This window comes from Colletotrichum costaricense (assembly GCF_030867565.1).
Source record: "Colletotrichum costaricense strain IMI 309622 chromosome Unknown Scaffold_15.1, whole genome shotgun sequence".
Taxonomy (NCBI): Eukaryota; Fungi; Ascomycota; class Sordariomycetes; order Glomerellales; family Glomerellaceae; genus Colletotrichum; species Colletotrichum costaricense.
Window position 1 is genome coordinate 304,216 of NW_026848244.1, and position 13,263 is coordinate 317,478.

The 13,263-nt window shown below is 50.1% G+C and overlaps 6 protein-coding genes across 6 annotated transcripts; 4 read left to right on the plus strand and 2 right to left on the minus strand.

Moving 5' to 3' along the window:
- Window positions 1-359: 359 nt before the first annotated feature.
- Window positions 360-3,600, minus strand: CCOS01_12445 (uncharacterized protein; the record flags this gene model as incomplete). The annotated part of the gene is made up of 4 exons (XM_060460594.1): window positions 360-1,675; window positions 1,731-2,546; window positions 2,605-3,079; window positions 3,160-3,600. 4 exons carry the CDS (start codon window positions 3,598-3,600, stop codon window positions 360-362), a joined length of 3,048 nt encoding a protein of 1,015 aa, XP_060308642.1.
- A 1,445-nt stretch (window positions 3,601-5,045) lies between these two features.
- On the minus strand, window positions 5,046-5,273 carry CCOS01_12446 (uncharacterized protein; the record flags this gene model as incomplete). Its single annotated transcript, XM_060460595.1, has 1 exon — window positions 5,046-5,273. The coding sequence occupies one exon, from the start codon at window positions 5,271-5,273 to the stop codon at window positions 5,046-5,048; it is 228 nt and encodes a 75-aa protein (XP_060308643.1).
- A 2,124-nt stretch (window positions 5,274-7,397) lies between these two features.
- On the plus strand, window positions 7,398-7,946 carry CCOS01_12447 (uncharacterized protein; the record flags this gene model as incomplete). Its single annotated transcript, XM_060460596.1, has 1 exon — window positions 7,398-7,946. One exon carries the CDS (start codon window positions 7,398-7,400, stop codon window positions 7,944-7,946), a length of 549 nt encoding a protein of 182 aa, XP_060308644.1.
- A 1,823-nt stretch (window positions 7,947-9,769) lies between these two features.
- Window positions 9,770-10,015, plus strand: CCOS01_12448 (uncharacterized protein; the record flags this gene model as incomplete). Its single annotated transcript, XM_060460597.1, has 1 exon — window positions 9,770-10,015. One exon carries the CDS (start codon window positions 9,770-9,772, stop codon window positions 10,013-10,015), a length of 246 nt encoding a protein of 81 aa, XP_060308645.1.
- A 799-nt stretch (window positions 10,016-10,814) lies between these two features.
- Window positions 10,815-12,106, plus strand: CCOS01_12449 (FMN-dependent dehydrogenase; the record flags this gene model as incomplete). Its single annotated transcript, XM_060460598.1, has 3 exons — window positions 10,815-11,128; window positions 11,214-12,015; window positions 12,074-12,106. 3 exons carry the CDS (start codon window positions 10,815-10,817, stop codon window positions 12,104-12,106), a joined length of 1,149 nt encoding a protein of 382 aa, XP_060308646.1.
- A 532-nt stretch (window positions 12,107-12,638) lies between these two features.
- On the plus strand, window positions 12,639-12,992 carry CCOS01_12450 (uncharacterized protein; the record flags this gene model as incomplete). Its single annotated transcript, XM_060460599.1, has 1 exon — window positions 12,639-12,992. One exon carries the CDS (start codon window positions 12,639-12,641, stop codon window positions 12,990-12,992), a length of 354 nt encoding a protein of 117 aa, XP_060308647.1.
- Between the last annotated feature and the right edge of the window lie 271 nt (window positions 12,993-13,263).

Here is a 13,263-nt window from a genome sequence, read left to right on the forward strand (position 1 = left end):
GGCCACGTCTTCTACCTACCTATGTACTTCAATATATGGCGAGATATGGAAGGTTAGCAATCTGCAGTGATTACTGTGGTTTGTTCTGAGCCCAGAAGGCGCAACGGCAGAGAAGGATACTCCCGAAAATTGCCTTCAGATTCAGTCAACTACATGGAATAATCGGCTTGACACTAACAAGACAGGGAAATACTGTTCTTGTACTTTTGCACACCTCACTCCGATCAGAATCTCAGATTCAGTCCTCATATCACTGCATTTATTCAATGGCTGAGACTTCTCGGGCTATCTGTCACCTGAGCGATGTCTTCGTGCGCTCCTCCTGCATGTTGATCATTGCCTTGTCCGAGGGCCACGTCCTAAGCTTTCAGAGGGACGATCTCAAAAGGCACGACCGCTACAACACCAATCAGTCCATTGTCGGTCTTGGGGAGAGTTACCATTGATGAGAACTCTCGCCCAGAGCTCCTGATCTCGGGCAAAATACTGCGAAGGTAGTTCCACATCGTACCCGGCACAACGGTGACAACGTGGTTGTTTCCTTTCACCAGGTACGACGTGGCGTCAGCAGTAGGATTGGTTGAGTCCAGCGGAGGCAGTCTGGCGCCATTAACATAGACCGTTATCGCGTTCAACACAGGCGGGAACTTCATGTAGGCACCAAGGGACGTGTTGTGAGCACTGCTAGTAGTCGATTCCGGCGGCCAGGTGAAGTTTGTGGAGTAGTAGCCAACCCCAGACGTGTTCGTTGCATATGGAAGATCCGACCATGAGACAAGCTTGCTGAGTTGGTGAGTCGTGTTGCTCTTGACAGCTGTGATGGTTGCATCGCTGAAATTTTCTGGAGCTTCCCAATGCTCAAGAACCAGAGTCCACGGCCCCAACTCGAAGGAGTCAGGGGCTTGGCTGAAATGAGTGATTTTGTTGCCGGTCGACGATGTGACGAATGCTGGATCTGAAGACGCAACGACGTGTAATCCAATGCCATCACCAACGGGGCCGTAGCCAACGATGTTCGATGAAACTTGAGTAGCATGAATGGCTGGAGTTATAGTGCCACGGATTGCTTTGTCGGCGAACGCAATCACCATTGTCTGATTTCCTGCGAGTTCGAGTGGGATGATTGTCGAAGATCCGTTGGTCCGGTAATTGAGAACCGCTTGGCGGGCTCCCGTCCAGAGATCGAAGAAATAGGGAATACCCTTTGATTGAACCACCACTTCTCCGGTTGCTGCGACCAAGTCACCAAATATGTAGGCGTAGGCGATGCTACTTTCTTTGTCTTCCCTCCATGTGGAATACCACGTGCCGTTGGTTCTCACCCCGACTCGTGGCTTGAGACTCAGTTCGTTCAGCTTCTGGGATATCTCACCCTCTGCAACGTGATGTACGTTCGTGTTATTCAGAAACTTGATCAACTCATTGTTTGCAGGAGTATGGCCAGTATTGATTTGCATCCCTGAAGGGTACAGCCCCGGCACTGAGCCGGCCACGATGATAGGCAACCCAACTTTCGCGAAGCTCTCCAGCTTCGTAATTGAGAGTTGCGTCAAATTCTGGGATCCGAGGATAACCATGGCTTGATATGCTGCATCTTGGGGCGCAAGCATACCGTGTTCAACATATGCATTGGGCATGTCAAAGTTGTTCGGTGACAGGTAAGTGTAAGACCAACCTAAGCATTGTCAGTGGCCGGTCTATGACCCAATTTGATCCGCAATGTTACGAACCTTCATCAATCAAATCCGTCGGCGCGTACACCGTTCCAAAGTTTGGATCAGTAGCAGATTGTTTGTTATAGAATGCGATATCGGCACGTGGAACACCCTGTCGCTGGATATGCTGCAACCTCGACATGTAACTCAAGGCTGCCTGAAGGCCGTGATTCCAGTCTGGTCTTTTGGGCGAATATAGTTCTGAGACGTAGAAGATGAATGCCGTGTACCCCGGCCACGTTGTTTGGGGATAGTTGCCGGTGTATGACTGCCCGTGAATAACGAATTGGTTCACACCACCTGCAACGGCGCGATTCGCGGCAAAGAGCAGCTCTGGAATTGTGTAGCTGTATGCCTTCCCAAAAACCGCGCCAAGTTCGATGGAGACGATCTTTTTCCGCGCGAGATTTGCTGGACCAGAGAATTGCCGATACCCATCGATGTTGTCGTGCCCCTGAAGACTTTCACACTCGGGAGCGTCAACAAACGGGATAGAAGCCTCCATATCCATGGGTAAGTTGTAAGATGGCTGGGATGATAGTCCTTTGACTTCCAGACTCTGAAGCCACTGTGAAAGTGTGGCGAGGTACTCTTGGTATCCTGCTGCCAAAGTCTCACGATAGTCGTTGACATAACCCTTTCCCTGATCCAGTCGGTTCAAACTGCAGCGCGTAGTTCCTGGGGAGGTGCTTTGGAGATTGATGTTGTTGTTGCTGAACATGATGAGAGGCAGGTATGGTTTCAAGTCGTATGCGAACATTCCTTGGAACCGTGTTGGAAGCGAGCGGGTCCATGAAACATTCGAAGGAATTTCGATGCTATCCTCCCATCCTAGGATCACGCCAAAGTTAGCTGATAAGACTGCCACCAAGTTTAGAAGACATCACACCATAATTTCCAACGTCTCTCAAAAGTCCTCTCAGCTCGTCAGTAAGCAGATATTGCTCCCAGAAGGCCTGCACTGTCCGAGCTCCTTGGGCGCTGAAGTGGTCCACGATATACGACCCATTGTCCCAAATGGTTTTCGTCGTATTTGATGGGAAGTGAACGTTTTGGTTGAGAGACAGCTTTTCGTAGAAAAAGAACAGCTCGTGGTCAGATCCACTGGGCAAGGATCTAGCGGGCTTCCAGGACAGTATGCCATCGCCTGAGACACTTGAGGTAATGTCTGTGAGAGATCCATTTTCCAAAACGAGATCCTGGTAAGATACAGTCGTCGAGCCGGTAATCCCAACGATGTTGTAAGAAATGTTCGCTCGAGACACTACGACAGCGGACACGACAGCAACTAGCTCACCATCCCCCCAGCCGGGAATTGTTTCGTTGAGAAAGCTGCGATTGGAGACAGCTTGGCTGAAGGAAACCTGAGGTGTGCAAGGAGTTCAGTAAAATGGACTCAGCAGTTTCCATCGTCGAAAGCTGTGGATGATTTGCAACTACTTACCAAGTCCCACTGCAATCCCTCATCATCAGGGTGAGCCGGAATGCCTTGTCCCTGATTCGGTCCAAGTGAAAAGTCCATGGTCAATCCCGCCTGTTCATGGGCCTTCAAAGCTGATGTGAAGAGATTAAGATGAGCAGGAGTACCAAAGCCGTAAGTAGACCAGTTTACCCCGGTTGGAGCTGGCCCAAGATCTCCTCCATAGTTGTAGAACGGCAAGAACTCTACGCCCCCAGCCCCAATGTCACCCGCTGCCTTTATGTCCGCTTCTACAGTCCCCGCGTTTACACTAGCGTCTGGAAGCCAGTATCTGAACTTTGGGCGCTCTTGGGATGGTGGATGGAGGAAATTATCTGGGGACTGGAGGCAGTCAGAAGCTCGGATGGGTTCGCAATTAGTGAGGAGTAGGGCAAAAAGGCTAATTGCATGGCGGATTGTGGTCATTCTGAGAATAGTTCTAGTAAATATTGAAGTCTTGTTGTCTTGCACAGCCTCTCGACCAGCAGATTGTGGAAGAACTTGTCATCGCGATTTAAATAGAACAATGCGCGGGCTAAAACTCAACTATTAACATGACAGAGACACAGCTAGGCGCCAAGTTTGCGAATGTTGCGTTCGTAGAATGGTGGACAGAGGAATGTCGGTTAGTTTCCTCGGGGTAAATAACAACGAGATCGGGCCGCTTCGTGTGATCTTGGGTAACAACAAGCAGTATCTAAATGTAGCTCACCACTGACGACCAAAGAGCACATAACCAAGTTCATGGACTAGTCTTGCGTCTGGTACTCGAAGCTACTAACATGATGAAGTTGGTACGATGTGGGGTACACACCTCTGCGCTCAATCGCACGAACCTCGGCACTTGTAGGTAGTCCTCGTACCAAGAACGAGAACAAAGCAAGCATCTGTATTGCATTGAATCATGTTTGCTAGGGGCAACCTGTCTCAGAACGAATACGCGTATTTGCGGACGTCCCAATTCCAATATGCCCGTTCACATAATCAAGAGACTAATGCAGTGCACCTTTGGCTTATGCCGGGGTGCAGGTCGCTTCCATCCATAGCCGTTAGAAATGCGGGGAAAAGAGCGACCAAGCAATTGTTCATAGCTTGCTGTCTCGGCGTACTTTGTCCCGATCAGAGCTTTGTATTCCACTTGTCTATCAGCTGAAGTGGTCGAAGATAAATATGCGAGCACTTGAGTGATCGAGGCTTACCGCCGTCACTGCTATGTTGTGGGCAAGTTGTCACTCAACAGTGCTGGCTCCTATGAGGCTTCAAGGTGGTGTTTTTATGCCTGAAGCCTACCGGTGCAAACTGATGTGTCGTGTTTTTCGACTATCTCTTTCCTTCAACTTCTACCTAATAATTATCCTCAATTCATTGTCTTTTTGTCTTCTTCTTCTTCTTCTTCCTCGACTCACTGTCCTCGAGCCCGCCTTTGCCGTCTTGATGATCTCCATCGTCGGAATCGTAGTCATCAAAGTTGATAAAGCCGTCAGTAGGATAGGAATTTCAAACCGTTCGTGGAAATGATGGACGAAGTCTGGCTGGAGTTCCCTTCCATCTTGCAGGGAAATCGTAGCCCACTTAGCATCGTACTCGTCCAATAAAATGTTCCACATATTGTTTCCTGGGGCTGAGAAACCGGACTTTTACCTCGGTAGCCATTGTTCACAATGCCTTTTGCTAAGAAGACCGACAACTAAAACTTGAAGGCATTTTGTCGCCCTGGGATCTGGTTTGTCACAGTCCCAGGACAGCGCCAATATCGGAGCCGATTTGATGGATGAAGGAAACGTGTCCACCAACCGTGGTGAAGCTAATTCGTCGAGCGCCATGCTGAACCATTGGGAAGGGAACTCCTCCTTAATGATTTCTCTGCGGAATTATGCCCCCATGAGTATGGCGGCATCAATCCCGAGGTATCTAAGGCGCCTGAAGCCCTTCATGTCGGCGAGGGTAATTTCTACTGCTCCCATCTGCGTCATGATACGCATCGAAGGCTCTTTCAGCGTCTCGCTGATACACTCCATTGTGGGGCTAAGGGCCTGTCCTGTTTCGATATACACACCACACCCGTCTCTTTTCCTCTCTTGTGCGTAGCGTGAAGACATTAGGTTGGGAATACGGGAGAGCAAAGCACGCAATTCCCCTAGCCCATTTTGCGGCCCACTAACTCCAGATTTCTTCGACGTCGGCTGTATTGCGAGTACTGTGGCGAGAAAGATGTCCTCGTATCAATCTCTTCCAGTTCCGCTTGGATCATCTCCTCGTAGCCCAAGTCAACTTGAGCTTGTCCTAAAGCCTGACTCCGTACCATATCCTCCCAGAAATCGGGGTCCTCGCCAGTCTCCTTCCCTTCAGATGAGAAGACCCGTGCAGAAAGTTGAGAATTGCCTTGACATCCTTACCTTGCGTGAGCTTCTCTTCCATGAATCTTCCCAGTTATCGACTTCAACTCAAGAGCTCAAGTCAACTTTCAGCCTCCTGAATGTGCGTCTTGGACCCTACCCAAATTGAATTACAGCGGTGCATCGACTACGATTTATCGAAGGCTGAATAATTCAAAGAAAATGCGACGATATCCAACTCAACGGTTATGATTTATCGGCAAATTCGATCATCGTGCAAGATCAAAGACCTTGAAATACTTAGCGATCATAATAACTGATAAGGCGGGAAGTGCTGCGGTTAGACCACACATACTGACGACTGGTAAATCAGCGTTTTATAAGTATTGAAGTTTGATTGATGGCAGACTCGCTAGCATTCTCCGGCTTTGAGGAGAAGATATTTCCCGCTTTTTCAGGCAGAATCTTTACAGGTGTCTCAATGGCGATGGCGGACTTCGGAATTTTTGATACCTTCTATGCAAGACATTCCTCAGTGGTTTTCTGAGAACCATCTTGATCTTCAATCATAAGTTCAAATCAAGGATATCTAGAAGCGCATTCAATCTACAAGGACCAAGCCAACTCTTGTGTTCATGACTGATAACTTCAAGTTCGTACGCAAGCTGTTGGATACCATTACATCTTCGCCGAAACTCAGTCGGTGCATGAAGGGGTATCTTAGTTCAATTGTATGGGCTGATCCTGTTCGTGAAAGATCAATTCAGTCGACTAGCTAAGCAAAAGAGACGAGCCATGGATATGATTATTTTCTTAATATAGATCATGAAGCCCTGTAAGTCTAATTAGGAGAGCAGGTCAACTAGGCCTTCTTTCGCTGACAAGCAGCGCAGTGAAAAATCATCCTAGCCCACTAAGCGAGAAAACTCGCTCTGTTTGAGCTCACGGCATGAGCATAGTCGCAACAATGATTATGCCAGGCAACAGCACCATACAGCGAGACTCCTGTCACGCGTCAGGTACTCCGACACTCAGATTGAAATCAACGAGACTTACGAAACATGCTTTGTAGTCCTCTAATAGCGACTTGGGAGGCTTGATAATTTTACAAGTAGTGCCTGCATTCAAGGACACAGGCGACGGCGAAACCACAAAACAGCTCTTTCCGCACCTCAAGCTGAGAACTGTTATACATGTAATAGTATTGGCGCGTTGTGGTATTTCGCTCAAGGGGCCTCGGCCTTTGCGGCTAGGTAATAGCGCTCTCAGCGTTAGGCCTCAGACATAACTCACTGAGAGGTGGCATAATTGCACAATACACGGTTCTACATGATATAGGTACGAGACGGGCCCTAATACAGTATCATGAGGATTGACTCGATAACATACAAAGTATTTCACTTCGCCACAGGCCCTTGAAATATTGAAGCTATTTGTATGATGAGTTCTTGTCATTTCCTTTAATAGACAACTTGACTACGAAGCAGACTGTCTCCTGTTTACATCAGTGACGTCGGGTTACTTAGCCCCAGTCTCCGACCGAAGTTATCAGCTAAGAATAGGCAAAAGTTGCCCAAAAATCAATTTAATCTGCGACGCTGCCCGCCCTATTCTCAGCTGTTCATCTCGCCAAGCAGTGAGAGTCGCTGGGGCTGGATGAAACCTGCGCAAGGACGATTGCAGAGTGCCATCGCTACAACCAAGAATAAGGATTTAGTTACAGTTAAATCACAGGGCGGAATTAACCTTCTAGAAGAAGCTGGTGCAGCGCTCCTGGGCAGCCTCTAAAAAGAAATCCTACCCCGGAGCTGCCCTGACCGAGCATGTTAAAAACTGGAGTCATGTAGACTTTTGAGTGGTCGGGTTCCTGGGCCAGATTGCAGATCAATGTCTGGCATCCCTTGCAGGTTTCATTGGTGTGGACACAAAAATCCCACCTTGCCCACACGCGCGGTTTGGCCATTTGATGAAGGCGCGAAAGACAAGCAAGGTGCAGAGCAGGCATTGAAATCTGGACCATTGCACAACCAGTGCTGGCGAGATTCACCTACCTTCTTCAGCAAGAGCAAGTCGTTATCAACAAACGGGTTGCCGCATTCGTTCAGCGGAGGGAGCGGGTGCGTTCCGGTCGGTGAGGAGTCGGCGAGTTGGTGGGAATCTGGGTCTTTTGCGACGGACATACCCTACTATCGCAGCCAAAGAGGCCTTTGGTCCACTATCAGGCCCGGCTCATGTCCGACAAGAATGTGTTCATCCACAAATTTGGCCACCACCACGATGAGCGGGACGGGGCTCTTCGGACGATCGGTTGTTGTCCGAGATCTTTCGGCTCGCAAGATGTTATCAACACCTTTGGATTCGGACTTGGGAATGATTTCAGGTCGTGCGCCGAAGTCGGACTTTGAAATCCAGCATTTCAGGTGCTTAAAGCATTGAACGCTGTCCAGGCTCCCCATGCAGTCCCGGTATTTGATGCGGGCACTTAACAAGCTCCCGAGCGGGAGACATAATCCGAATGATCAAGTAAAGCTCCCGTGATGGTTCCTGCATTCGCGAGGCTTCCGAACGTCTTGATTAGGAGAATCTGTTGGTCCCGACGCTCTCCCACCTTCCAGAAACCTGCTTGAATGGCCCAGTGAGGTTGCGGCGCTTGACGCATGCAACATGGGTTTGAGCAATATATCGTGAATGTTCCGAAAAATCTGCGTCACAAATTGAGTTTTTTAGAAATCTTGGTCATTCATCTCAAACTGATAGAAGTGATGGTTCAACAACGGTATGCAGAGCTGAGTTCCAGACGCTGTCCGAAATCACGTTGGAGTCTGAAAAAAGGAAATTGAAGAATAAGTCATAAGATAACATGGAGAAGGTCGGTCCGTGGACTGCTCGAGGTAGCAGAAGAGGACAAAGTGATCCTCGAAACCCGGGTTCCTACCGCGCGTATCCGCAAAATTTTTCAGACGAACCAGCGGCCCGGTACCCACAAGTCAGTCAAGAACGGGGCCAGACTCCATCATCTTCAGGTTTCCATCGAGAGGGTTAGCATCACAGGACCTGTCTCCTTGAGTATTTACCCCCACGGACAACAGCTCAGTTATCGACGGACGGGGGAGCAGCATGGGGCTATAGGCCATTGTCTGTGCTCGTTATCGGTTACCAAGACCGAGAATGCACTGTCATCGGCTGCCTCACCGTTACAATTGACGGCTCTCGCGGAGTCCAAGAGTCCTTGGCGAAGCGCGGCGATCTTTTCTACGTGGCGTACGAATACAGTCGTGATGGGAAACTGACTTTTTTTGCAACGCCTTACAAGTTACGGCTCCGCCACGGCCTGCGTCGTGCTCGGTTGCCACCACCGGCAGCAAACTGTTCCCGGAAGGTCGAGGGGCTCCCACACGGATCCGACATTTGGTGAGTGCGGCTGGTCATAAGTCCGATAGACGGATGTTGCTACTCGGCATTGTCAACGCCTAAACAGGACCCTGGTCGAGGATTCGGAAATTTTCGCGATGGAAACTGCGAGGGCTGTTTTCTAGTGGAATCCAGTTGAGCAAGTTGAGGGTCAAAATTTCTTTTCAACTCTTTCTCAACTTGGGGCGAGACCCAGTCCAAGAAAGAGAGAGATGAAAAAGAGAATGAACCGGAGGGGGCTATAGAATAAAATCTCGCTTCCAGGATACGTCATGTGCAAATGTGGTAGGTAGCATTGGAATGTGACGGGAGATGCGACCTCCCTTTTTCTCTTTGGCGGGAGGCTTACCCCTGTTTCTGAAGAAGAAAGCGAGGAAATGTTTTCCAGACACCGGACGATTCAAGCATAATGCACTCTCAACCGCAAACAACAAACAAACAATTAAGGGAGATCAGAGGGAGAAGTAATGCCCGTCCTCTGTAGAGCTCAGTGCACTAAGAACCTAGGACTAACCTTCAGGAATCTCTAAAGACACGTGGGCGGCTTGACATCGGATGGAAATGAGGTAAGCTAGGAATCATCATGTTCAGAAGTTTTTTCAACTTCCTAATCCTCACGATGCCTGAAGATCGGAAGTCGACCGAAATTCTGTAAGCGTGAAAGCCCCCAAATGTCTCTCAATCGGGGACAGGAGTCTGTCCGTGACGTGGGATCCCCCCAGGACCGGGCCAACAATTGCAATCCAGACCTCTGGGACCTTCGCTTCCCGAGAGCGTTGTAGTCCCCATTCACGCTGTCACCACCCGCGCGCTTGTCCAAGCCCCATCCCGCTGGCTGGGCTGGTGTCATGTGCTGGCTAGGAGCATTGCCCACCCCCCGTGCGACGACTTGGCTCATTAACTTGGCTCCGTTATTATTCAGCCATGGTAGCGCCTTATTAAGCTACCAAATATCCTCCCAGGGCGAGTCAGTTACCCGCTCTATCCTTGCCGGCCAACTGTCAGTGGCTGACCTTTTTCTAGACCCTGTCGTCGAGGGTAACCGAGGGGGAGCACAGACAGGAAGGCAGAAAAAGAGAAGGAAAAAAACGTGAAACTAGCTCCATCCCATCAGTCTTCCATCAACTTGATACGTCAGTTCTTGGGTCGTTAACGGCACTCGCTGGTCCACCCTACAAGATCTGATAACGGGCTTCTCCCCGGATCAGGGAGGCATTGCAGCACCATTAAGCTTGGCAGCGGGTCGACATCGTCTATCTGAGTTTGAACCATCGCTGCTATCCCACAGTCATTCTCTCATGACAGGTGCAAGTCAAGCTTCCGGATTTGGGGCCTGGGTTCTCCTCTACGTAGTAGTAGACCCGCCTATTCAAGTTTCCTGGGACTACAGAGTGCCACCCGACTTGTCCGAAAGAATCAAGACAGCCCGTTCGCCAAGACCGACCTTCCCTGGATGCAGCCCATTCCCCAGCGTCGGGGGCATCATGCGCAGAGACTCAGAGAGAAGCTCCCACTGGCATCTCAACATTGGAAAACGGGGCCGCTGTCCCCGTTCCTGCGGACTTCTCCTGGTGCTCAACGACACCCATGGCGCACGTCATGGAGTCCGTTGGGATAATACCTCTAAACATGTAGACTTTGGGTAGCAACCGCTTGGCCCGCTCGTCGAACCGAATCCGGATATGAGCAAGGAGGCTCGGAGCGACGCCAAGAACATTGCAGTATAGGGGAGGGGGGAGCTTAGAGAGAAAAAAGTGACGTCTGGCTGTATTGTCGTGGCCATGATAAATAAGACTCTTAGGACCGTCCCCTTTGCTGAAGAGGTGACTCTGAGATTCATCACACACGTGCTCGCTGTCATCACTCACTTACATTCGCTCATTATCTGACAACATGCGTGCTGCTCTCATCTCCGCCCTCGCGGCCGGCGCTGCCGCCACCCGCCCGTTCCTGAACGAGCCGGATACCGGTATCGAGCTTGCCCTCGGTGACCTCGCTGTTGGCGCCCTGCCCAACCTCACCCAGATGGTTGGCCTTCCCGACTTCGAGTACGCCGCTCGCAACTACCTCCCCATCAAGAACTACACCTACTACCGCAACGGTGCCGCCGGTGAATGGTCTTACCGCAACAACCTCGAGGTCTTCGGCCGTTACCGCCTCCGCCCTCGCACCATGGTTGACATTACCAACATTGAGTCTACCCTCAAGTAAGTCCAAGCTTCCAAGCTTCCTATTCTGACGAACTCCCTTGGATGGGTTCTTGGGTTTTCCGCAAATCGCTGACTCGCGCAGCACTACCATCCTGGGCCACAACTTCTCTGCTCCGATCTTCATCAGCCCTGCTGCCCGTGCTGACTACGCTCACGCTGATGCTGAGCTCAACCTGATGAGGGCCGCTGCTGCGGAGAACATCCTCTACATGCCCGCTCTCTACGCCGCCAAGACCATTGAGCAGATCGCCGAGGTCAAGGCCGAGGGCCAGGTCGCCTTCCAGCAGGTGTACCTCACCACCAACGACACCGCGACCCAGGTCCTCTTTGACCGCATCAAGGCCTCCGGCGCCAATGGCATTGTCTACACAGTCGACTCCGCCGCCGATGGCAACCGCCACCGCGCTGCTCGCTTCGCCGTCGGCTCCGCCGACTCCGACTACTCCCTCATCACCTGGGATGAGTACCGCAAGCTGTCTAACATGACCGACCTCCCCATCATCATCAAGGGCATCATGACCGTTGAGGACGCAGAGGCTGCCATCGAGAACAAGGTTCCCGCCATTATCCTTTCCAACCACGGCGGTCGCCAGCTTGACGGCTCCCCCTCCTCCCTCGAGGTCGCTCTTGAGATCTACGAGAAGGACCCCGAGATCTTCCAGAAGATCGAGGTCTACGCCGACGGTGGTGTCCGCTACGGCGCTGATGTCCTCAAGCTTCTTTCCCTTGGCGTCAAGGCTGTCGGTCTCGGCCGCCCCATCATGTTCTCCAACATCTTCGGTCAGGAGGGTGTTGAGAAGGCCATTCAAATTCTCAAGCACGAGATTGCCATTGATGCCGGTAACCTCGGTGTCCCTGATCTGAAGAAGATTGACGCCAGCTACGTAAGTCGAACACAACCTATATGTTCCAATGTACAACACCCGCTAACAACCTCAACAGGTCAAGTGGACCCCCAACAACTGGTACTCTTGAGCGTTTCGCTGAGTACTAGATGAGAAGTCGGGATATAGAGGGGATCTCTTCGCTTGATTCGCATGACGTAAATGATACCACATGAGTGCTGTACATACTCTTTCTTTTCTAGCTGCACATAGCTTTTACCTGCGAATTGATACCCCTCAATCAAAAGTTCTTTGAAATTTTCAACGAAAGCCCCATTATTCATGGCATGTGTTTGATCATGCAAGTCGGACATGAGTAATTCAATCCCATTGTTCTTTTACATGGACAAAGCGCAAAACCGTAAAGTGCAAGAACAAACAATGCGATAATATCTCAGCTCAAAAGCTAGCAGAATAGTCTCCAAGGTTAGTTGGTGTGTATGTGTATATAATCTCAATATTGATATATGAATGATGCTAATGAGACTTTTTTTGTAAAGAAGCCAGCAAATCTTTCACGCCTCTCCCATCACGACATCATCTTCCACACACAATAAACTTACGAGTAAGTCCTCCGCTCCCCTGTTTTCACCCTGGCGATTAGTCACCTTGAAGAATACACCATGTGTATCACCACCTTCTTTGTCCGTGTTTGTGCCAAGTGCGACAAGGAGATCAGCCGTCTAAAGCAGGAGAACGTCAGTTGCAAAAGTGCCTCTCGGGCTGATCCGAAGTGTTACGGAAAGACTGAGGACTATCGATTCTTCAAGAAGCTCTGCTCTTACTGTCATCCATCATGCAGCTGCTTCTCAAATGATGCGCTGAACAAGATTCTTGGCTCCGACTGGGACTTTTCGTCTGCCGACAAGCTGCAGGATAACCACGTTCATACTGCACCTACAATTGGAGACGAGATTGAGCGTTTGTGTCATTGTGTCAAGAAGATGCGGCTGGACGCCGATGGTCGAACCAAGTAGGTGTCTAGACCCGACTGGTGGAGATGTTTCAACTCGCAATTTGGCAGCGCCTTTGAATTGAGCACACGGATTGACCCGTGACGAGTCCCAGATAGACTGAAGTTATGAATTGACTTGTGATTGGACGAGATTGAATATTTGGACTTGTGAGTGCTGTCGTGATCTGCTATGGTATATTCAGTGATTACCTTGGCTTCCGACGGTTAAGGAACACATTGAATTACTAGCACGTGATTAGATGTAAAGTGTGTGAATTACAGTTTTTTGGACT